A 23,404-nucleotide genomic window follows, 5' to 3' on the forward strand; every position below is an offset into this window, starting at 1 on the left:
GAATCGAGACCGCGCCCCCTCCTCCAGTCCCCTCCCCTCCCCTGTAGGCCCGCCCCCACCGGGCCGCGCCAGGCTTGAACTCAGGCCGCTGGTGCTGACCGCGAGGGAAACTGGGACTCGGTGTCTGACGGTCGCAGAGACTAAGGGCAAAGGCGAGGGAGAGATTTACCAAGGGAGAGGACTCCGGCCTCTTGGATCGTTCCCAATAGCCGGGGCGGATCTCTGACCTACGCCTTGGCACGCCCACGTGTACACGGGCGAGGCGTATAAAGACCGCTGAACTCTCTGCATCCTTCCCACAATTTTATTTGGTCTTTATCTTCCACCTGTGAGGACGGCGTCTTGGGTAAACTGGCATTGGCACTGGGGGCGGTACCCACACCGTTTTCTGATAGGGTAGATGGTGCAGGGCCGCCCTGGAAGGCAGGTACTGGCAGGTAGGAGAGAGCCAGGCAGAGGCCAGCAGGTTGTGGCAGGTCTAATTGGTGCAAAGAGAGATAGTAGACCAGCTAGAGGAGACCGAGAGCGTACGGGTAGTTTACTCCAGGTGGCCGCAAAGGGAAGCAAGACCGGAGAGATGAGTGGGAAGACCGCCAACTCTCAACCAAGCTCATGTAGTCATGGGACGGGAGACATATTGCCCTTACCCCTGTTGGCCACGCCAGAGCAATCTGTCCCCAAGGAGGATGGGGTATCGCGAACCCATCCAGGCTGGGTGGGTGTACGTGATGAGGGCGTGGCAGCAGGTTCCTGGTGGGCTGGGCCTCCTTGGACCAGGCCCCGCCCCTGTTTACGGAGCCTCAACCCGGCGTGGTTGGACAGGAATGCTAATAGCTGGGAGGGGCGGAACTGACAGGGTGTGCGTTACGCTTGTGCCTACCCAGTTCCATGTGTGCTAGAGCATGTGTCACAGAAATAGAGCTCTGCATACCCATCTGTGGATTTGGAGAGGGAACAAAAAAAAAAAAAAAAAAAAAATTGATTTTGGCCAGGAATCTAGGTCTGGGTATTGGCTTTTTGGAGTCCCTTCATCGGACACTCAGTATTGCTTAAGGTTGAAAGCCGAAATTAGCCAGAGTGCCTTGGAGCTCCCCAGGTAACCTTTTAGGAACCAAGTAAGAAGAGGGAAGGGCTTCTCTTCCTGCACATGCCACAGTTACCAGATTAAGCCGGTTGCCTTGGCAACCTCCTCTCTGGGCAGGATTTGGGACTGCCGGTTAGGAAGGGTGAAAAATTGGAGGGTGTGAAGGGTGTGGGGGCTGGAAATAAGAGTGAGAGACTTCTAGAAAGTAAAGGCTTGGGGAACAGGACTCCAGACCCTTCCAGAAAGCGGCGAAAGTGTCAGTCACGGAGTTTGAGACCTTGAATCAGAAGCAAAGGCGGCATTAACTCGCGGTCCTCCTGGGACAGCAGTGGTTTCCACTTCGGCTGCTCCCTGGAACCATATGGGAGTTTTTCAGAATTGCCAACACCAGGGTCACACCCTCCATCAATTATGAGATCCTCTGTGGCAGGCCCACGGCTTCTGTGAGTTTAAAAGCTCCCCAGGTGATTCAGAGAGCCAGCGTCGAAACCACTGCTCAAGCCGGGAACAATGGCGCACACCTGTGATCCCAGCATTCGGGGAGGCAGAGGCAGGCGGATCTCTGTGTGTTTGAGGCCAGCCTGGTCTACAACGCGAGCCTGGGACAGCCAAGGCTACACAGAGAAACCCTGTCTTGAAAAACCAAAATAAACAAAATAAGAAAATCATGACATCAGGTCAGCTGCAGGTGTCAGGTGACCCTGTAACTACAAATTCTTGCTGTTTTGAGTCACCTTCAGGTAGGTCCATGGACTGACCCACAGGGGAAAATTGATAGGGTATCTGCATTACCATGAGAAAAACGAAGAGAAAGGCAAGGTGGTATTAAATTACCTGAGGAAATGGAGCCAACAAGCTTAACGGAGGCGCCCAACCCATGGGTTCCGACAGAGGTATTGGACAGGCAGTAATCTATTTGCCCCTTAAACTCCCATTATCTCTGCCCACCAAGAGGAAGGCTAGGAAGACAGACAGAACCTGAGGGATTTGCTAAGCTTGAGTTTCTTCTTGCTGAGCTGGTTACCAGGGCAACAGAGAGCAATGGGCTCTAACTGCAGGACTTGGGAAGAGACAGGGGTGAGAAGGAAGCATCCCAACATGCCTTTTTCCTGCCAGTAACCCACCCCCAAGATTGGCTGACATTCTTTGCATGACCAGGGATATCAGGTCTATAGTGTCACCTTGTGGGACAGAGGGAAGATGTCCCAGTTTGTGGGCATTCCCACACCACCAAGGTAAAGCTTGGCGGAGCCAAGAATAAACGTTTCCTGCGCCACAATACCCAACGGTCTTCCATACCAGGGGTTGCTTTTGTAGAATAGTTGTACACTTCCACTCAAAGTTAATTCAAAACTGGTAATTACTCTGTGTATTCCAGAGTCTCAAGTAAAAGGCAGCCTGAACCAATTGGTCGTCTTTGTTCTTGTCTTACCAGTGTTAAGACTGGTAGCTGTCCTTCAGATGGGCCTTGGTATTTGAGTGCCATCTTTACTTTCCAAGAAAGATGGCTACCTACAGGTAAGGGTAGTGGTGCCTGTCTTTTATCCCAGCATTTGGGAGGCAGAGGCAGGTGGATCTCTCTAAGTTCCAGGCCAGCCAGGGCTACACAGTGAGACAAGGCAGGGTCTCAAAACCCCAAATATAAATATTTAAAATAATAAATTGTCAGAAGTTGAGTGTAGCAGTGTGCACCTGAAATCCCATCACCTGGGAAGTGGCAGCAGGAGGATCAGAAAGTAAAGGTTACCCTCAGCTACAAGGTGAGTTAAGAGCCAGGTTGAGCAACATGAGCTCCTGGCCTGAAAAACAAAAATCAATAACAAAAAAGGGGAAGAGGCTGGGCTCAGTGGAGCACACCTGTAACCCCAGCACTCAGGGAGACAGAGGCAAGAGGATCTCTGAGAGTTCAAGGCCAGCATGGTCTACAAATCAAGTCCAGGACAGCTGAGGCTACATAGAGAAACCCTGTCTTAAAAAAAAAAGGAAGGGGGGAAGCTTAGTTGGTAAACTGTTGGTGAACACATTCAAACTTGGGGCCTCAGGGGCACCTTACTTCTCTGACCTTCCATTTTTACCAGTCTGAGCTGGCTCAAATTATGCCTGTAATTCTGTAGTGAAATTAGAGTCTCTTTCTTCCCTCCCAAATGAAGACACATGTAATAACTGGCAACAGAGTCAAGTCTATAGTCTAAATTTTATTATCTCCAAGTCACAATGCTGATCACAAATGTGCACCCGTTAGAACAATAACAAAAACACACACATGGTGAAATCTTTGCAACTAAACACAGTGGACCAACAGACAACTGTCACAGTGTCTTAAGGTCTGGGAATCTGGGCATGCTGCCCACAGGCTTGAAAAGACATCTTCAGGTTTAAGGCAAAGGGAAGCCTATAAAAGGCACAACCACCAGCTACCCCTGGAAGAACCTCTTAATTATTTCCTCCTTGGGGTTTTACCCCCACCCCCAACTCAGAGTGGTTAGGCCAGCTGTAGGAGGGAAGAATAGAAACAGTGACATTACCAGGGAGAGACAGCCACCGCCTTTCCCTCAGGTTCTGTAGGAACCTGGCAGGCATACAGAGTGCTGCAGTAAGACTTCCATATAGGCACCGGGATGTGGTATGGTGCCATGGAGAGGAAGGACAGAAAGGAGAGCCTTTGCCTAGAAGGTGATTGCTCCCCTAGGATTTAAGTCCAGGTACCTTCTGTTTGCAGGTACAGGAGCAGAATTTGGGGACAGCAAGGCAGGAACATCTAAAAACACTTGTAGCAGGGAAGGCCTGGAGAACTGCAAAAGACAAGGCAGACAGACGCTGGGTAGTGTGTGTCTCTAGAGACGCGTTGGTCCACAGCAACTGGGAAGGGATGGATGTAGTAGGAGGCGTATGAAGGGAAGCAGCAGGACCCACTAATTCCACTTACCTCAAAGACAGCCCTGAGGACTCAGCCATGCATTCCCTAACCGAGCAGGGGATCTTGCTCCACCCTCCCTTCTCACAAGTTTGTTTTCTCTTCCCACAGCAGATATTCTGCCTCAGTGGAGGACTGAAGCCATCAGACTAGAGGTCCTGATGGAGGCTCAAACCTACACCCCAAACAAGTGTTCCCTACTCACCAACTCTGAGCTCTCTCTACAGTGGGATACTGCGTGCAGATAGCTTCCACAGGGTTCAGAGGAGTTAAGAGACTAATAAAGACCAACCACAAGGAAAAGGCCAGCTATTTTTACACTTGGTTGATACATTCTCAATTATGTGGGATTAAGGGAGGGGTCAAAAGGGAACCCTGAAAGGGTAGTAAACTAGACGAACCTGTTCCATGTAAAGTCAGGGGCAGAGCAGGGAAAAGGAGAAAAAAAACTAAGAATATTAATTTAAAAAGGGTAAGTCAGGCTTTAAAAATGAACATTCAAACAAACAAGCAGGAAGGAACTTCTCTGGGAGCAGAGGACACTTGAGTTTTCAGAGAGAAAGTAAAGAACAGTGAGATGCAAGCTTCTGAATCTAGATTCAGAAACCTGGGTTGTCCAGTCTCTGCTCCCTGAGTCCAGGCAGCTCAAGCGAAGAGTGGAGGTGGAAGGTAGCCACCTCTTTCTTCTCTCTCTAGCAGACCTGTCCTCAGAGAAAGAGGGCCTCTCGCCCCCCAGCTGTCCACTGGCAGGGCCACCCCACATTTTTGAAGCCCTCTGAGAAGACAGCCAGTTGTGTTTCTCTTCTCTCCTGAGTTTCCACCTCTCCTGATATACTGAGAGTTAAAAAGAGAAGAAGTGTGTCAGTGAACCTCTGAGTATTTATATAAGCCTTCTTGGGGGCCACATTTCTATATAATGTGGTTTACTTGGTGCCACAGATCAAGTCTAAGACCTTGAACATGCTACACCCTAAGCTTCTAAATAATGTGTTTTAATAACCACAAAACAAAACAACAGCAATAAAAATATCCCAGAGACAGGTGTGGTGGCCCAAACCTGTAATCTGAGCACTCAGGAGGTGGAAGCAGGAAGATGGAAAGTTTGAGGCCAGTTTGGGCTATACAGTGAGATCTTAACCTCCTAAAGAAAACACACATTCCACCAAAGCCTGGAAGCAATCCCATAGGCACTCTCTTGTAAAATCCTTAAAACTGGTTTTTTTGGTTGTAATAAATTAAATTCAGATTTTTTTTTTTTTTTTATCTTTCCGGATTTAGATTGTGCTCTGTATTTTTATTCTGCAGTTTCCCAAATGAAACTCTGAAGGTAGGGATGATTTCTCTTCGATTCTAAAAAGCATTCATAAACAAGTTTCCTGAGATATCCAACGACTGTAAAGTAGGTGGTCTTGGTAAGCACATAAGGATGAGCATAAGAGTCACAACACATCAGGTACTTACTTTCACATGATGTTAAACTTAAAATATTTGAAAACTCATTTTAGCTGGAACCCCTGCTTACAACCTGAAATGATAAAAGGTGGACTGTGTTACCATGTCATACCAAAAGAGACTTCCATAGACAAACACTCTAAACGGAAAAGAGCCTCTGGAGAAAGCAGAGGCCATATGCTAAGGGTGTGGGTGGAGCCATACCTCAGGTGGAGGGGGCTTGATGGAGACGGGCTGCGGAGTCCTCCGGGGCGGGGAGGGCTTTGGCTGCACCTGCTGCTGGGCAGGGTTATAGTAAGTCACTCCTCCATACACCTGTGACGGAGCCTAGGACCCCACAAGCCAGGAGAAAAAACAAACAAAGAGTTAACCCAAATTACGAGAAACAGAAAATATTAGCTAACATTAGCTAAACCTGAACAACTTAAAAATTTTTAAAAAATACTTCTCCCCCCAGATGTGGTGGCACCGTACACAGCAATACCCTGTCTCAAAAACCGAAAAAGAAAACAGGCTGAGCAAGCCGCAAGGAGCAAGCCAGAGAGCAGCACTCCTCCATGGCCTTACATCAGCCTCTGCCTCCTGCTTTCTGCCCTGACTTCCTTCAGTGATAAATAGTGGTGCAGAAATGTCAGCAAAATAAACCCTTCTCTGCCCAAGTTGCTTTTGATCATACTACTGCTTTTCTTTCATAGCAACAGTAATTTTACTTAAGACTGTGTCTGTGTGAATATATGATGGTGACCTCAGAGGCTGGAGTTACTGGCAGTTGAGAGCTGCCCGCCATGGGTGCTGGGACTGCACCTGGGTCCTCTGCAAGAACAGCCAGTGCTCTTAACCACACAGCCATCTTCCCAGCCCCTGATTTCCATTCTTTAAAGTACTGTCCAACTGTCTCCAGCCCTTCCATTAGCTGACAAATAGAGGGCTTTGCTCAGTGGTAGCATTCTAGATGCCAGATGGTATCAAGTGCCTCAGGACAGGGATAAGATATGCTATCCAGAAGAAGACACTCCTTTGTACAGTTGAATAAATAGCACATGGGCACACCCATGATATACTGTAAGACACTGATTCTTAAAGAAACTGAAGAGAAAGCCAACCATGGTTTTCCAAAGTACCTGGGAATCAGAGGCTGAGGATCATATATTCCAGGCCAAACAGGGCTATCCTGAGACCCTACCTCAAAAAAACAAAAACAAAACAAAACAACACACTTGGTGGTGTATGCCTTTAATCCCAGGACTCAGGAGGGACAGGCAGGTAGATCTCTGAATTTGAGGCCAGTCTGGTCTATATAATGAGTTCCAGGCCAGTGAGCCCTACACAGTAACATACTTTGTATCAAATAACAACAAAAAAACCTCTGAAAATAAGCGAATGATAGACATTACGTAAGCTGCACTTCCAGTTCCTGACCACCAAGAGGCATCCTAGTGCCACAAAGGAGATCAGAGGCACTGAAATGTTCTTCGAAAATTCTTTTAACATTCTCTCCTGTGTGATTTAAAGGATGTAAACCTAGAAAAACTAGGCATCTTACCTGTGTGTTAGGATACAGATGAGGAGGCGGAGGAGGAGGCAATGCTCCCGGAGCATAAGGGTAACTGGGGTTACCAAAATTCATGACACCCGGGGCAGAGAAGTAAGTAGGAGCAAGCAACTGCTGGGGTGGTGGCTGTCCTGGAGACATGGACACTGGAGGAGGGTAAAGACCCGGATTGGGTAGAGGTGCTGGTGACTGATGGGGATGTAAACCTGTGCAAAAAAAGGAAAAGAAAAGATCAGGAAACAACAACAACAACAACAAAAAACCAAACTGTAAAGAGTATACCACTTTTATTTTGGGATGGCTTAACTTGGACCACCAAGCACAACAGGCTTGGCTCCAACCCTTAAAGTGGGACTTAAGTTTGCTGTATAAGCAGCCAGGATGGACAGCATCTGATGGCATGGCGGTGTGAGAAAGGTAGGCTTTGTACAGTCCTTAACACAAACCCTTAACACAGCATACAAGAGGAATGCAAGCTTACCTGGGTGAGGAAGGTGCATTTCTGGCTGTACAATCATGCCCTGCGGGGGCAGTGGGGCAGGGCTGTCACCATGGGTATAGATTGGGCCCTGGAATTGCACTGTAAGACATATTGAGATTCTTGTAAGTCCCGGCCCTTCAAGGCACATCAGCAACTTTCTGTCTTGCAAGCCTGCTAGGTTCTAAATTTTCTATAGGAAGAAAATAGCAACTAAACAACGTGGGATAACCACTGTGAAGCCAGAAGGGAAATTAAAAGCTGGAAGGCTGGACACTTAATTCCCTTATGCTGACAAGAAAGGTAGCCCAACAATAAGAAAGAACTCACATGGATCATAGTAATGTCCCTCCATGATACTGATATGCACGGGAGGAGCAGGGGGCTCTGGCACAGGTCTCTGCCGCTGGGATGAATAACGTTTAGCTCGACCACCCTGGCCACCCTGAGGTAAAGAGATCTCATTCAGAACCCAGAAGTGATTCTCACAGCAAAGCCTACCTGCTTTAGGTTGCTAAAATTTGGTACATGGAAGTATTTAATAAATATTTTTAAGATGAACTGAAAATCTGATGCAACATACCAGCATTTGAACCTCTAAACACTCTATTTCTGAGGTCCAAATTAAACAAAATAAAGCCCCCTGAGTAATCAGTAGAAAACTGCTATTGGCTGGCATAGCAGCCTAAGCTTTCATCTCAGAACCCTGGAATCAAAACAGGAGGACTATGAGTGTGCAGCTAACCTGAGCTATATGAATGTTCCAGGCCAGGCTGGGTTAAAGGATTAGAGAACACCTCCAACAATAAAAAGAGCTGATTTTGGTTTTATCAGTGAACAAGTGTCTGAAAGAGAATGATCCACATTTGAATACTTAGTCCTGAGTTGGTAGAACTGTTTGGGAAAAATGAGGAGGTATGGCCTTGTTGAAGGTATGTCATGCAGGCGGGCTCTGTGACTTCAAAAGCTGGGTCATTCCAGGTGTGCTCTCCCTGCCTCCTACTTCTGGATGACGTTGTAAGCTCCCACATGTTCCTGCTGCCATGTCTTTCTCTGCCATCATGGCCCCTAACTCTCCAAAACTGCAAGCCCAGTGAAATCCTTCTTTTATAAGTTGCCCTGGCCATGGTGTTTTGTCACAGTCACTAAGGCCCCAGGTATGGTGGTGCACATCTTTAGTACTAGCAGTTGAGAGGCAGAGACAGATCTGCCTGAGTCCAAGGCTAGCCACAGCTTAACCATGAGACCCTAGTTCAACATCTGACAGTACTGAAGGCTGAATCAAGGGCACCATGCCTTCTCTACCACCCAGGAAGACAGGCCCAGTCCTCCTTCCCATTTTTGTACCATTTCTTCCATCCGGTTAAACTGAGGTCCTGCTCCCATATGGATGTGGTTGGGCATACCTGTAATATACAAAAAAGCACTGGTTGAGAGCAGAGGTAGGTGAACAGGATTCAAAGGTACCATCAAGAAAATAACAAATGCATTCTTTTTTTAAACTATCAAAATACTTTAAAACTGTTTAACTTATTTTTCTCTCTCTCTTTCTCTTTTTTAATTCAAGACAGGGTTTCTCTGTGTAGCTTTAGTTGTTCTGGAACTCACTCTACAGACCAGGCTGCTTTGAACTCACCTGCCTCTGACTCCCGCGTGCTGGGATTAAAGGTGAGAGCCTCCATTGCCTGTCCTTAACGTGTTACTCTTGCAGCTCAGTCCCCAACAATTACGTACACGCTTACAACCATACGTAACTCTAGTTCCAGGGGATCAATGCCTTTACATGCAGTGTACACATATCCACTCAGGCGCTCAAGTGCACACACACACACAGGCACACACCCCAAATATTTTAAATTGTCTGCTTATTGTAAGTGCTAGCATTTGAAAATTGGCCCCTGTCGCCCAACATCTTTATTACCACAAAAAAGTCCTCAAAAAACCAAACCAAACCAAAACAAAACACCTAAAAAATAAACTCAAGTTCAACTTTTTCCCAAGTAAGGTATTTCCCTATAGAGCACATTATTAAACATACTATAAGATGCTGGCCTAAGTGTTTCCTAACAACAGTAGATGTAAGAAAGAGATTACATTCTCTCTGGATTAAAATTACTTAGAATAAAGGCATGACTCAGTGGTTAAGAGCACTCATGGCTCTTGGAAAAAAACTCAGGTTTGATTTTGATACTGGTGGCTCACAACCATCAGTAACTCTAGTTCCAGGGAATTCTACCTTCCCTTCTGGCCTACTTGGGCACTAGACATGTATATGGTACACAAATATACATGCAGGCTAAAATATTCATACACATAAAGTAAATAAATCCTCCTTAAATGAATTTGTGTGTGTGTGTGTGTGCGTGTATCTGTGTATGTACCCAAGGAGGTCCAAGAGGCGTTGACTCCATAAAGCTGGCGTTCCACGCAGTTAACAGGTGTCTGATGTGGGTGCTGAGAATTGAACGTCAGTCTTTTGTAACAATACGTGCTCTTTGCCACTGAGCCATTTCTCCAGCTCTCAAGCAAATACATTTTTTGCCTGTCTCTGTCTCCCGAGTGCTGGTACAAAAAAAGCTAGTTGTCAGGGCAGAGACTTTCAGGTCAGTGCCAGCCAGGAGCATCAAACATTGGAGCATCAAAAATTAGCGTAAGAAAGGTGGCGTTCATGTCAGTGGATGACACCCCCGGAATAATAGTTAACATTGCCTTTTTGGTTGAACCAATGAAGTCTGAACCCTAAAAAAATAAATTAGTGTAAACTATATTGGTCCTAGAGTTAGTTGATCTCTGACCAGAAAGCACCATACAGATTTCTAAAGAAAGAAGCAACCAACCAATAATACCCTACTAAGATGCATATGAACCACAGCAATCAGCATGGCATGGAGAAACTGAGGGTGCATTAGTGGCACACAAAGCTTGGTGGTAACCAACAGCTCTCTAATTGAACTTAAGACCCACTCAACATGAGAGAAATCAAGATTAGTACTGGAAATCTGGCCAATTACCCAAGGTAGTTAGTTAAGTCATGGATTTTGGAGAACCTAAATCACCATTTTACTAAATCAGCATAATCCCTACTACATTCTAAATATTTGTCCTTATAACCACAGATAAATGTAGTTCTGATCACTCATCAAGGAAACTTCTCTTTGCAATAGATGGAGACCTTCACAGAAAACAAAACCACAACCAATCAAAATGAAGTTTTGGAGCCTACTTCCAACAGATAAATCCACAACACAACTTTCACAACTAAGGTTCAGGGATCACTGAGGAAGAGGGGATGGAAAGATTTTAAGAGCTAAAGGATCAGGGAGTTTGCTGAGAGATTGTATTTCCTAGTACCATTAAAAAACTACACCCATAAACTCTGAAAAACATGTTCTCGCTGAACAAGGAAACAACAGACAAGTCAAAGTGGATAGTGGAAAAACCTTAACCCTATACAAAGACCTGCAGGTAACTAAGGTAAATGAGGAGAGCAGGAGAAATGGGAGGAGCACACCAACTGGTTATCCAACACCAAACAGTCAGCCCTGAAAACAGACATGACAGTTACAGGGCACAGACTGAGAAGGGTGAATAGTTACGTATTTAGGAAATATAAATGTATGTACATGTGTGCATACGCCAACAGTTAATAAAAAGGTTATGAATTTCAAAGAAGAGTAAGGAAGAGTACTTGAGAAGGTTTAGGAGGAAAGGGAAGTGGAAAATGATGTAATTATGGTATAATCTCAAAAACAAACAAAAAAATTAATAATAATGAAAATAAGATCACCTGTACTAAAGTAGAGTGCCAAAATTCCCAGTGCTCATGAAGATCTGCACTCTTTAAGTCTGGCCTACAGCGTAGGACAGACAGCCCAGTGGTCAGGAGCACTGGCTGCTCTTCCAGAGGACCCAGGTTTAATTCCCAGCACCCACACCACAGCTCAACCATCTCGTCTATAATTCTACTCTCAAAGGATCTGATACCTTCCTCTGGCCTCTGTGGCACTGTAAACACGATGCATAAACAGAGGTGTAGGCAAAACACCTACAGACACACATAAAGATATTATCTAAAAAGTTACACTGGATTTCAAAAACTAAATGCTACCTGCTAGCTACATGTGCTTTTAATGTTTGTTTTGGTTTTGAGACAGGCTTTCTCTGTAGCGCTGGCTGTCCTGGAACTCACTCTGTAGACCAGGCTAGTCTTGAACTCAAGAGATCCACCTGCTTCTGCCTCCCAAGTGCTGGGATTAAAGGCATGCACCACCACACACGTGTTTTTAAAATCAACTGAAAGTTCAATTCTTCCTTCTAGCCACATTTCAAAACATACCCAAAGGCACCAGTATTATATATAGTTCTAGTGAGATGTCTGTCTCTAGATAAAAGGATATTAGAAAGGCTTTCCTTTTAGAACAAAGCATCCGGATTCAAATTCAAATACATTTCTACCTTCAAACATTTAAGCACTGGCTCCAACAGTCTAAGATGCTATCTTCTATCACCTTTTGTGCAGAGAAGAGGAAATAATCTTGACCGAGGAGCTAAGTACCAACAGTTAGCCGTGTGTATAAGCAGCAGGACAGGCTTGGGAAACAGAAAATTGCTCTGAGGATAGGCAGACAGACCTCTGAATCTATACTTTCTGCTCCATTAAGGAAAAGGGAGCTATTTGTCAGACACTACATTCCCAGGGACACGTTCCCTGACCTCAGGCCTGTGATGCTCACCTCGAAGCTCCCGTGGTTGCAGGAATGAAGGCTGTCCTGGACTCCAATTTTGTTCTGCTATATTTAGCTGTGCCACATCTTGCTCAAGTCCAGCTGTGGTAGAATCTACTGGAGTTTCCCAGCTCCCAGTTTTAGCAGCTGCAGGCGGAGTTTCTGGGACTGTGGCTGCTGCAGTGAGTCCTTCAGAAGGAGGGGGAACCTCCTCAGCAGCTTTGACTGCATCCCCAACTTTGGCCCGGGTCCTTCTTGCCCGGGAGTAGGATTTCTTTTCAATGGGCCTGTCAGGAGCTGGTGGTGTGGTATCAGGAGCAGCAGCTGGTGTCTCTGTGGCCACCTCTTCTTTCTCAGGACTGACAAGTAATGGAGCATCTGGTTCTGGGGATGGATCCCTCACAGGAGTCTGCTCCAGACGCCGTGACCGGTAATTAGCTTCATGCTTAAGAGTCTCACCTGACCGGCCACCATGCTGCCCACCAACCTCCACAGGCCTAAAACTAGTACGACCTTCCTTGAAGCCCCCAGAGCGAGAATAATTCCTGGATGCAGACATGCGGCCAGTACCTGCTGCATTCCTGTTAATAAAGGTCTTTGGTGGTAGTGTGCCCCCAGGACCCTGGAGGCGATGGGACTTGTTTGATCGATCACCAATCCAGTTTGGATCTCTTTGTGGGGAACTTCCAAATCTGAAAACAGTAAAATTGTTAAGACAATGTAAGAGAAGACCTCCATGTTTATACCAAAAGGCAAGGAGATGTGCCATACCCCATACTTGGTCACTTAACAGAAAGGCATTTAGATAAGCAGAAGAGTCTGACGTATCAATAATCCGGGCTCCTGAACTTTCTTACCGAGGTTTCCGGGTTCTTCTGGGTTTGATGTCGTCTGGACTGTGAGCAGATCGAATGTCATAGCCATACAGAGCAATGAGCTCCTGTCGGGACTTGGGGGCCTGTTCATCTTCCCGAAACTTATCGTGCTCCCAGCGACCCTCATCCTTCCATAACTTCCGCTGCCGTCCCTTGGGTCTGGACCAAACAAAGCACACGTACCTTAAGACAATGACTACTTTGAAACTATCTCTCTACTGAGACGTAGGCTGTAAAAGCCTTCCTATCTCAGGAGCCACAGATTAAAGGCAGTAGAGCTGTAATGATTAAGGTTCTGGAGAGAACTTCCCTGAATTTGGATCCCAGCTCTTTTACTACCAAGAGTTACCAAATTCTTTCTTTCTTTTTCTTTTTTTTCAAGACAGGGTCTTACCATGTAGCTCTGGCTGGCCTGGAAACTGTAATATGTAGACCAGGATGGCCTCGAATTCACCTCTCTGAGATCCTCCCGCCTCTGCCTCCTGAGAGTTGGGATTGGGGGTACATACTACTACACCCACTCTCTCTGCTTTGTGAGACAGGGTCTCACTAGTTTGACTAAGCTGCTCCCAACTCCTGAGTGCTGGGACTGTAAATGTGTGACACCATGCCCAGCAACTAGCTATCAAGTACCGTGCACTTCATTCTCCTCATCTGCACAAGAGGAATAGTCATAATGCTTATCTTAAATGTGAGTGGCGAAGGGAACCACAGGCAAAGAAGCCAACAAAACATCTGACACACAGTGAGCACCAAGCACAGAAGCCAGCAACAGGAATAGCAGAAAATGGCTGTTACCGGACTTCCTCTTCCTGAGTCTGTCCTCGAAGATCATGCTCAAAGAAGAGCCCTTTCCTGGGTATATAGGCTGGATTTTTCCGATCTTCATCATCATCCAAATGTTTAGGGCCTTTTTTCCCCACTTTGTTCTCCACAGGCTCTGTGCTCTCCTGGAAGATGAAGAACTCCTTACTCTTCCAAGGAGTTGAGAGGCCCTATGGCAGCGGAGAGCTATGCTGTGTACTGACCTGTCCATCCCCACTCTGCCGCTCTCCAGTCACAGTGCCTTTACTCTCGGGCTTTTCTTCTCCCTTCTCCTTTGCTGAGGAATCAGCAGTATCATTAGCTTCTGACTTCAGCTCCACCTTAGAGTTTTCTTCTTCACTGTATTCTTCTTCACCCTGAAAAGGTGTTAATTATAGAGATAAGAGCTGAATGGTAAACGTTTGTTTTCCATTCTTTTGAGAAAAATGTTAGAACTAACCACAAGCACTGGAAGTACAGTGGCACATGCTTACAATCCCAGCACCTGGGAGGTAGAGACAAGAAGACCAGGTGTGCAAGGTCATTTCCAGCTACATATTCAGTGAGGCCAACCTGTGCTATGTGAGATGTTCCTTATGAAAACAAAAACTATGGGCTGGAGAGATAGCGCAGTTGATAAAAAAGTGCTTGCCACAAAAGTATGAGGACCTATGTCTAGCACCCATGAAGAAAGCTAGGCATGGTGGTACACATTTGCAACCCCAGAGGTCAAGACACAGACAACGGGTTGTGGGGCTTGTTGGCTAGCTGACCTGACTTAACTGATAAGCCTCTGGTCCTCATGAGAGACCCTGTCTCCAAACACAAGTGGACATAGCTCCTAAGGAATGACACCTGAAGTTGTCCTCCGGCCTACACCACACCACCCTTCCCCTACCCCCACAAGACAACAAGCACTTCAAGGGCTGGGGTTGTTAACTCTGTGGTAGAGTATTTGCCTAGCATAACAAGGCCTTGGGATGGGATCAATCTTTAGCCACACCAAACCAATATTCATAACCAAAGGTCTAGAGAACAGGGGCACTATAAAATTCCCCCTCCTTCTCTGACATGCACACATGCATGCAAAATATGCACGTCTTTATAAACAGTTCTGGAATATACAGGTAAAGAATTTTGTTTTGTTTTTTGATTTTTCGAGACACAGTTTCTCTGTGTATCCTTGGTTGTCCTGGGCTCCCTGAGTGCTGGGTTTAAAAGTGTGTGCCACCAGGTAAGTGTCATTCCTTAGGAGCTATGTCCACTTGCTCAGGTAAGGAACTGTTAATAGTCGTAGTCTGAGGAAAAGAGCAAGGGGTTGGAAAGCTGACTTCATAGAGCCTGTATTTCCCTTTCTACAAATCTTAAACACAGTGTTTAATGAGAATAATCTGGCTTAATTTGAGAATTTTCTAATCTCAAAATGTTTTAGGAGACTAGCAAAAATGCTCAGTGAGCAAGTAACTGCACTTGCTGCCAAGCCCAAGGGCTGGAATTTGAACCACAGAACCTACTTGCACTCCTCTAACTTGCACACGCACGCTATGGCACATGCAAGCTTGTGCTGGGGGAGCACGTGTGCACATTCGCATGCACACACACACATACACAATTGTTTTGAAAAGTGTCACACAGTAGAAATTAACAATCTTCTCGATTATGCAGTTCAGCAACTCAAGAAGGTGAGGCAAGAAGACTGAGAGTTCAAGGCCAGCGTGGGTATCACATTAAAATCCTACTTCAACTTCAAAAGAAAAACTACAACTAAAACCACTCCATACAGCTCTTGTGAAGCCAGGATTTAAACGCTCAGGATTTCTATAACCAGACTGAGAAAACACAAAGACAAAAGTTCTCCATGTCTTGTGTGGAGGCCAGAGGACACTTTGGGAGTTAGTTCTCTCCTTCCACATACGGGTTCCAGAAACTAAAGGGTTGACAGGCTTTATGACAAGTACTCTTATCCAATGAGTCATCACTCATCAGCTTCACCCCCTTTTTTTGGAGCTAGGGATTAAGCCAGAGCCTGGGGTGCATTTACTCTACCCCATTACTTATTTTTTTCCTTCCTTACCGTGGCTTGAGCTCGGAGCCTCAAATAGGCAGGACAAACGGTATCCACTGAATTATGTGAGCCACAAGCACAGATCACACACTAGGTTAGCTTTCAATCATCTGTCCTTTCTTCAAATAAAGCTAAGTTTACCTAATTGACCCAAACAAACAAGCCTAAGTACACTTTCTGAACCATTACCCACACCCCCACACTTTTTTTCTTATCAAAGTCTTGGATGTCCTGGACTTTGCTATGTAGTCCAGGCTTAAATGCTAGAGCTGCCACACCTGGCTTTTTTTTTTTTTCTTCTTCTTCTTCTTCTTCTTCTTCTTCTCCTCTTAACATACCAAGTTTGAATGATCCAGTTCCTGACAAAGAATGTTAGTAAGGAAAGTATCATTTAGGACACTAAAGTGGGACAAGCAATGAAAGTATAGCTCCACACAGGGAAAGCAATGGCTTTAAAACAAGGTCTCACTCTCCCCCCATTCTCTCCAGACTTGGTGCTAAGAAGACAAATAATAGACTACAGAGGGAGGTTAAAAGCTGTAAGAATGCAAAGAAATGGGCTGAAGGGAAGGTGGCTGAATTACTGGTGCTGTGTTCCCTCTACCCCTGTACATGTGTGTATGCTTGTGTGTAGACTGGTCTCTTGTTCTCCTTCTGTGGCTGGCACCTAACCTAAACCAGACTGCCCTCTCACTTCAGGATCAGGCTAGCCCCAAGAATCTGGTCAGAGGTACTACGTGAAGAGTCCTGACTAGGTTAGAAGCTTTCAATGTTCTGTCCTTTCTTCAAATAAAGCTAAGCTTGCCTAATTGTCCTAAACAAATAAGCCATTAATCCCTCTTCCTATTCTTTCCATTTCTGTGTTTACACTCCAAACTACTCAGTATCTGGATAATTTTGTCTTCAAAGTGTTTTTAGTGAGGATTCTTAGGAGGTAATAGAGACCTGAAGAAGCTTCAAAATGCCTGCACTGTGACAATCTAGTCTTTATCTACATCTTAACAAGCACCCTTGATTCTGTTCATCCTCTGCAAGGATTGCTTTCCCTCTATTTGGGGATGAGAGGACGGTAATCGTTCAGTACTTTCCTTAATCCCAGGTTATGGAGCAGACAAATACAAGAACTTCCTTGATGTACAGATAATGCTATTTATTCTCTTCCATTCTTATGCTCTCTGAATTTCAACCTCGAAAGAAAACTATCTTTATTCTGTGCATATGTGTGTCCACCTGAATGCATGTTAAGTGCACCAAATACATGCACAAACTATGGCTATCAGAAAGCACAAGATCCCCTGGAACTGGAGTTACAGATGGTTGTGAGCTGCCATGTGGGTGCTGAGAACAGAACCAGGCTCCTCTGCAAAAGCAGTGTTTTCTTTCTGGTCTTTTTTTCACCCCCCTCTCCCATCTTTTCAAGACAGGGTTTCTCTGCATAGCCTTGGCTGTCCTGGAACTAGCTCTGTGGACCAGGCTAGCCTGGAACTCAGAGATCCACCTGCTTCTGCCTCCCAAGTACTGCAATTAAAGTCATGTACCAGCATGCCGGGCTTAATAAAAAAAATTTTTTTAAATTTTATTCATCTATTTATTTTGTATACAGTATTCTGCCTGCATGTGTGCCTGCAGGAGGGCACCAGATCTCATGATAGATGGTTATAAGCCATCATGTGGTTGCTGGGAACTGAACTCAGGACCTTTGGAAGAGCAGCCAGTGCCATAACCTCTGAGCCATCTCTCCAGCCCAATAACAAATCTTAATAGTTTATTACTAATGCACTAAAAGAAAAATAAGCACCTTTCCCCCACTAACTCAAATGCAGACCAAGTGCTCTAGAGGTCTGCTTCCTGCAGGGCTGTCTCCTCAGTCACTGCCCACAAGTCTCAAAGAAACTCACGGATGTGTGGATAAAGACATGAAGTCTGGCTCCACCTGCAACTCTGCGAAAGGAGACTATGCTCCCATACACTACTTAAAGAGTCCAGATGGAGAGACCTCTTGCATTTTCCACACTGGACCAACTCTATTTCTTTTTTTTTCTTCTTTTTTTCAAGTGTGATCATTCTTAAGTTCACTTTGCTTTCCTATAGACTCCAAACAATGATGTTTGGTACTTTTTTCCTTACAGACAGCAATAATAAGCTTCTTCTAAAAAGAGCAAGAGAAACAAATCATAAATCTGGCCAAGAATTCTATTATGAATGAGATAATTTACCTAATTTGAGAGTTCACTGACCTTTAGCTTATTTATATGGTGCATTATATTCATTAACTTACTCATGTAACATCAAAGTTGCACCTTTGGAATGAAGCCACCTGGCATGATGTATGATCCTAATGTGTTTCTCAATTTGGTTTACAAGTACTTTGCTGAGAATTTCTGCATTTACATTCATCTGAGAAAATGGTCTGTTGTTTTTGTTATGTCTTTACCTGATTTCAATATTAGGAAAAGAAAGACTGATTAGAAATCATGTGTTAGACATTAGTACTTGAAAGCTCCATAGGTTCCTTTGTTCTTAAAACACCCAAAACCTGGTTGGTTGAGTGTTGCTCAGTGTTAGGGCACCACCCTCACAGGGCAAGGCCCCGAAATGGATCAGTAGCATGACAGAAATAAATCTAAGAAGGCATCTAAAACCCACACCACTGACTTTTCTGACAATGGTCTCTTTTTTAGTTATTAACTCCAGTAATCAATCTAGACACTGACTCCTTCAGAGTCCAAATTTAATTTAAGGGCTGGGTTCTATTAGCCCCACCAAAAATAACCTGTTGGGATAATGTCTTTGTATACTGTGTAAAAACCTTCTCTTATTCTTTAAATGCTGATTTCTGTGTCAGTGCAGATCTGATTCAGGCCAGACTTTGGTACTGTCACTTTATGAAGCATTTCACGTCTCGATGTTGTGAAAACATTGTTTTCTATCACCATCACCTTCTGATTGGTTAATGAAGAGCTGAACAGCCTATAACTGGGCAGGAGAGTTAAGGCTGATCTCAGTGAGGGGATCTTAGGTGAGGAATGGAGACAGGGGCAGTCACTATTGGAACACAGACAGAGACGGAACAGCTAGCGTGAGACTAAGATGGCAGGTAATGAGCCACATGGCTGGGAAGTAGGCCAGGCCAGCATAGTGGGGTTAGAATAACTCAGTATCTGCCCAGCTATAGTGCCTAAAGCTTTTGATAAATATAACAGGTCTCCATGTCATTATTCAGGACCTGAGGCGGGCATAGAGAGTCCTTGTTTTTATAAACTCACATCAGTCCACATCTTGCCAGTCTCACTACTATGTCTAGGAAACTGCCATCAAGTTCCTTAGACTAACCTAAGAAACTTTTTTTTTTTAACTCCTTTTTTGGAGACAGCCCTATGAAGGGCTGGCCTTGAACTCGATCCTTCTGACTTTACATTCAAGCACTAGTATTATACGTGAGTTGTATATTATAACACCTAGTCCCGAAGAAACTTTATTTTGGAGGGGGTGGTTTTGAGACAGGGTTTCTCTGTGTAGCCCTGGCTTTCCTGGAAGTGGCTCTGTAGAACAGACTAGACTTGAACTCAGAGATCCACCTGCCTCTGCCTCCTGGGTGCTAGGATTAAAAGTGTGTGCTACCACTCAGCTCTTAAGCAACTTTTAAAGGTCTTTACAGTCTTGCCTCACCCACAGTTGATGCTATGCATTTAAACGTTCTGTACCGTTTCTTTTGTTGTTCTCAGAATTACATCCAAACTCCTTTATAAACATGAGGCACTATAAACTTACAACCAGGGGCTGGAGGCTAAGCTGTTAAAAGCACTTGTTGCTCTTACAGAGAACTTGGGTTCAGCTCACAACCACCTCCACCCATAAACATGATATAGTATGTGTTTAGGCAACACATACATTATATGTATATATGATATATATGATACATATGTATCATATATATAAAATAAGCATACACATGAAATTTTTTGAAAAAAATCTTAGAAAGATTCATTTCCCAGGATGGCCTTGAACGTGAAACAACCTTCCTGGCACTGACTCTTAAATACTGGAATGTGACTGGTGTCTGTGCAGAAACGTGTGCATAAGCATGTATGAGGAGCTCAGAGAATCCAGAACTCTTCCTCAGGAGAGGTGTCCATCTTATTTTCTAAGACAGTCTCCCCATCGTCTGGAGCTACCAGGAAGGCCAGACTGGTTGGCCAGCAAGCTCCAGAGATCTGCTTCTGCCTCCCCAGCACTGGAATCACACACACCATCGCACCCAGCTTTTCACACTGGTTCTGAAGATTGAATTCAGGCCCTCTTTACCAACTGAGCCAGATCTCCAGCCCTTGTATGAATTTATATTTTGATGAATTTATTTCTGTGTCACAAGGTTTTATTTCCTTGATTTTCTAGGGTATCATTTTCTTCTGTGCAACTTCCTAAAATCAAAATTCTGAAATAATGCTCTCATCTCCCAAGGTATAATATGGTCTCAGAGAGTCAAAATTCTAGGATATTGGGGCTGGAGAGATGGCTCAGCAGTTAAGAGCACTGACTGCCCTTACAAAGGTCCTGAGTTCAATTCCCAGCAACTACCTGGTGACTTACAACTGTCTATAATGAGATCTGGTGCCCTCTTCTGGTGTGTGTGAAGACAGAGCATTCATATTCATAAAAATAAATAAAAATGTTTACAAAAAAAATCCTATAATATTTATAGGGTAAGGGCTGGTAGTAGACTCAGCCGCAGAGCACTTCTTTTGAATGCACTGACCGCTGGGTTCAACCCCCAGCACCACAAAACCTAACGAATGAAACAAACATGTTCATAGACCAAATCTTTGACCCACAGTCCAATTCTCCCTGAATATGACCCCATCTCCAAAATACAAAACTCAGGAGTCTGTTCAACAACCCTATAACAAATAATTCTATGACAATGTTACTCTGACAGTGTCTACAGTTACTTATTCAATCAAAACAAAACAAAACAAAACATTTACAACACAATGTCTGCCTGCCTTGGAAAATACTGCCAAGACACAAGAGAGCCCTACTTATAAAATAAGGGGTGTGGTTTTGGACACACTTCTCAGATCTCTGTCCTTTTAAGTATTCAAAATACAGAGGTGAGGGGGGCTATCCAAGTGGCTGTCTTGTCCACCTAGACAGAATAGACTGTCTAAACACCCTGTAAAGGATTTCAGCAGCTTATTCTCTGGTTCAGAAACTAGCTTTCTTCAAATAAGAATAAATCAAGTGTAACCTGCAGCTTGAAGAGGTGTCCCAAGTGCTCGGATTAAAGGCTTGTGCCCCCATTACCTGGCTTTTAACACACTTTTAAAAGCATACATGAAGAATGTACAAGCAGAGAAGCAAGTCAGGAAATTTTTGTTCCATACAGATGTAGGTTTTTAGAAGACATTTCCTCACTTACACCATAAAGAAAAAGAATCTATCACACTCACTTCTGAATCTTCTGCACTTTCGTAATCGGAAAGAACAGCTGAAAGGAAAACACAAATATGTTAAAGGGGAGAGGAAGAGGAAAACAACACACACGTTTATAACTACATTTCTGACTGCTCGCTGTGGGTCAAGCTAAAAGCCTCATTAATTTCGACGGCAACTTCTGAGGCTGACAAAATGTTAGTTTTCATCTACAGACGGAAGTCTGTGATCCGCTGACAAAAACCTAATCGGTTGGCAGGTGGTACCGAAGTGGACTCAATCTGTCACTTTCCAAAAAGGAACCTAAGAAAACCACTACACTCCTAACCGCTATGACCCAAAGAGCCACTCCCCGACAACCCTTAACAATCTGGGAGAAACATGTGGCCAAAAGATTTCACGAAAAAGCAGGATCACTCACCATCTCCTTCCATGCCATCTTCACTCTCCTAGGATTAAGAAGATGACAACCGGTTAGAGCTGTGATTTCCAGACCTGGGAAGCCCACCCGCAAAAATGAGGACTGAAGAATCAACACAAACGGTTGAACAGGGATACGGAGAAAGGCAAATCATCAGAAGTCCCACCAAGAAGGCCGGTTCTCTCCACCCCGAGCCCCAATTTCCGTGCTGCACTCCCGGAGCTGAGAAAGCATCCTGTCCTCCCCCCGCCCCCACTACCGGAGCTCTGGACGGCTGCAAATCCGCAGCGGGATAACCTTTCCCTCTAACCGGAGGCCCAGCATCCCGCATCGCCCACACCCCGCCCCCTGCCGGGTCGCCGCCCGGCAGGCGCTCACTCACACACTCCGACTCCTCTGCGCTCTTGGCGCCCCCGCTCTCCACCCGCCGCAGATGGAGGCCCCCGCCGCGGCCGCCGCGCTGAGAGGGCAGCGAGCCACTGCCGCCGCCTCCGGCGCTCCCGCTGCAGCTGCCGCCGCCCCGCGCCGGGGAGCCGCTGTCGGAACCCGAAGCGCCAGATTCCTCGTCTTCAGTGTCCTGGGAAGCGCGCTGCCGACGCCGGTCCGCCATCTTACGGAGAACGGCCACCGCCGGTCAGCTCCTTACGCACCACGCCCGTCGCAGAGGCTGCCGGGAGGCTCGAGAGCGGTCCCGGCGTGCTCCACGTCCAGGGCGGGCCGCCCCTCTCTCTACGGGGCGGGGGCTGCGCCCTGCGGCACGTTTTCTGGCGAGCGAGTGACGTAGTCGGTGACGTAAGGGGGCGTGGCCCGGCGCTCCTTTCCCCCTGGGCGGGCGTTGGGCGCGGGGGATCGGGCCGCTTCAGCCTCTCTGGGTGCTTAGCTCGGCCATCTTGGGCTTTTCCTTGGGGAGGTCTTCGACCTGTTAGAGCGGCGTTGGAGCTGTTGCATGATTTTCGTTTTCCATTTCTCGTATCGCCCTGAGTTTTAGACAGAGCTTTTTACTGTATCCCTTCGCATGGTGCAAAAAAAAAAAAAAAAAAAAATCACGAATCCAGCTGAAAAAGCCTTTTAGCCCTGCGTCAGATTTGCCAGCTCTTCATTCACATCAGTCTGAATTTGAGGGGAAAGGAGCAACTGTCTGCAGTGGAGACAGAACTTGGTGTTGCGTTGTTTTCCGTGTATACTGAAGTTCTCCCTTCTCCATGTGGCTTCCCAACCTTGTTACCACCTTTTGAGCACTGTAGGGTTGGCAGGACACTAGTCTTACTCTGCTTTGAAAACTTAGGGCTGGATCATCCTTGACTACATAGTTAGAGGTCAGTTTTGGAAGAATGCCCCTCTCCACCCCCTCCCCGTAAGTCTAGAGAAACCTGATGTGTTGTTACCTGACAGAAAATGCTTTGGGCAATGCGTTTGCTAACAATGAAAAACAAAGCACCTCAGCACAGCTAGCTACCTTTGCCACTTGTAGCCTGTGAGCTAAGTTATTAGTGCATATTGGTAACATGCGTCAAATCGCTGAGGTAACAGGATTCTGAGCTGTTTTGGTTAAGATCTCACTGCTTACCAGATTTATAGACAGTAGGAGACTAGAAGGAACCA

General features: G+C 45.6%; 1 protein-coding gene across 1 annotated transcript; it reads right to left on the reverse strand.

Moving 5' to 3' along the window:
- Positions 1-3,259: 3,259 nt before the first annotated feature.
- Casc3 (CASC3 exon junction complex subunit) lies at positions 3,260-22,515 on the reverse strand. Its single transcript, XM_021653420.2, has 14 exons — positions 22,185-22,515; positions 21,803-21,830; positions 21,399-21,436; positions 14,108-14,260; positions 13,878-14,029; positions 13,062-13,238; positions 12,214-12,896; positions 8,828-8,886; positions 7,811-7,925; positions 7,484-7,582; positions 6,994-7,208; positions 5,655-5,777; positions 5,460-5,523; positions 3,260-4,832 (listed from the first exon to the last, which is right to left on the reverse strand). The coding sequence occupies exons 1-13, from the start codon at positions 22,410-22,412 to the stop codon at positions 5,500-5,502; spliced, it is 2,094 nt and encodes a 697-aa protein (XP_021509095.2). The 5' UTR covers positions 22,413-22,515; the 3' UTR covers positions 3,260-4,832; positions 5,460-5,499.
- Positions 22,516-23,404: the final 889 nt, after the last annotated feature.

This window comes from Meriones unguiculatus, chromosome 7 (genome assembly GCF_030254825.1).
Source record: "Meriones unguiculatus strain TT.TT164.6M chromosome 7, Bangor_MerUng_6.1, whole genome shotgun sequence".
Classification (NCBI taxonomy): Eukaryota; Metazoa; Chordata; class Mammalia; order Rodentia; family Muridae; genus Meriones; species Meriones unguiculatus.

Coding starts and splice junctions, on each gene's coding strand:
- Casc3 (XM_021653420.2), bottom strand. CDS start 22,412: ATGGCGGACCGGCGTCGGCAGCGCGCTTCCCAGGACACTGAAGACGAG. Junction 12,897..13,061: donor AGAAGAACCCGGAAACCTCG/GTAAGAAAGTTC, acceptor TACTGTTTTCAG/ATTTGGAAGTTCCCCACAAA. Junction 8,887..12,213: donor GCAACCACGGGAGCTTCGAG/GTGAGCATCACA, acceptor TGTATATTACAG/GTATGCCCAACCACATCCAT.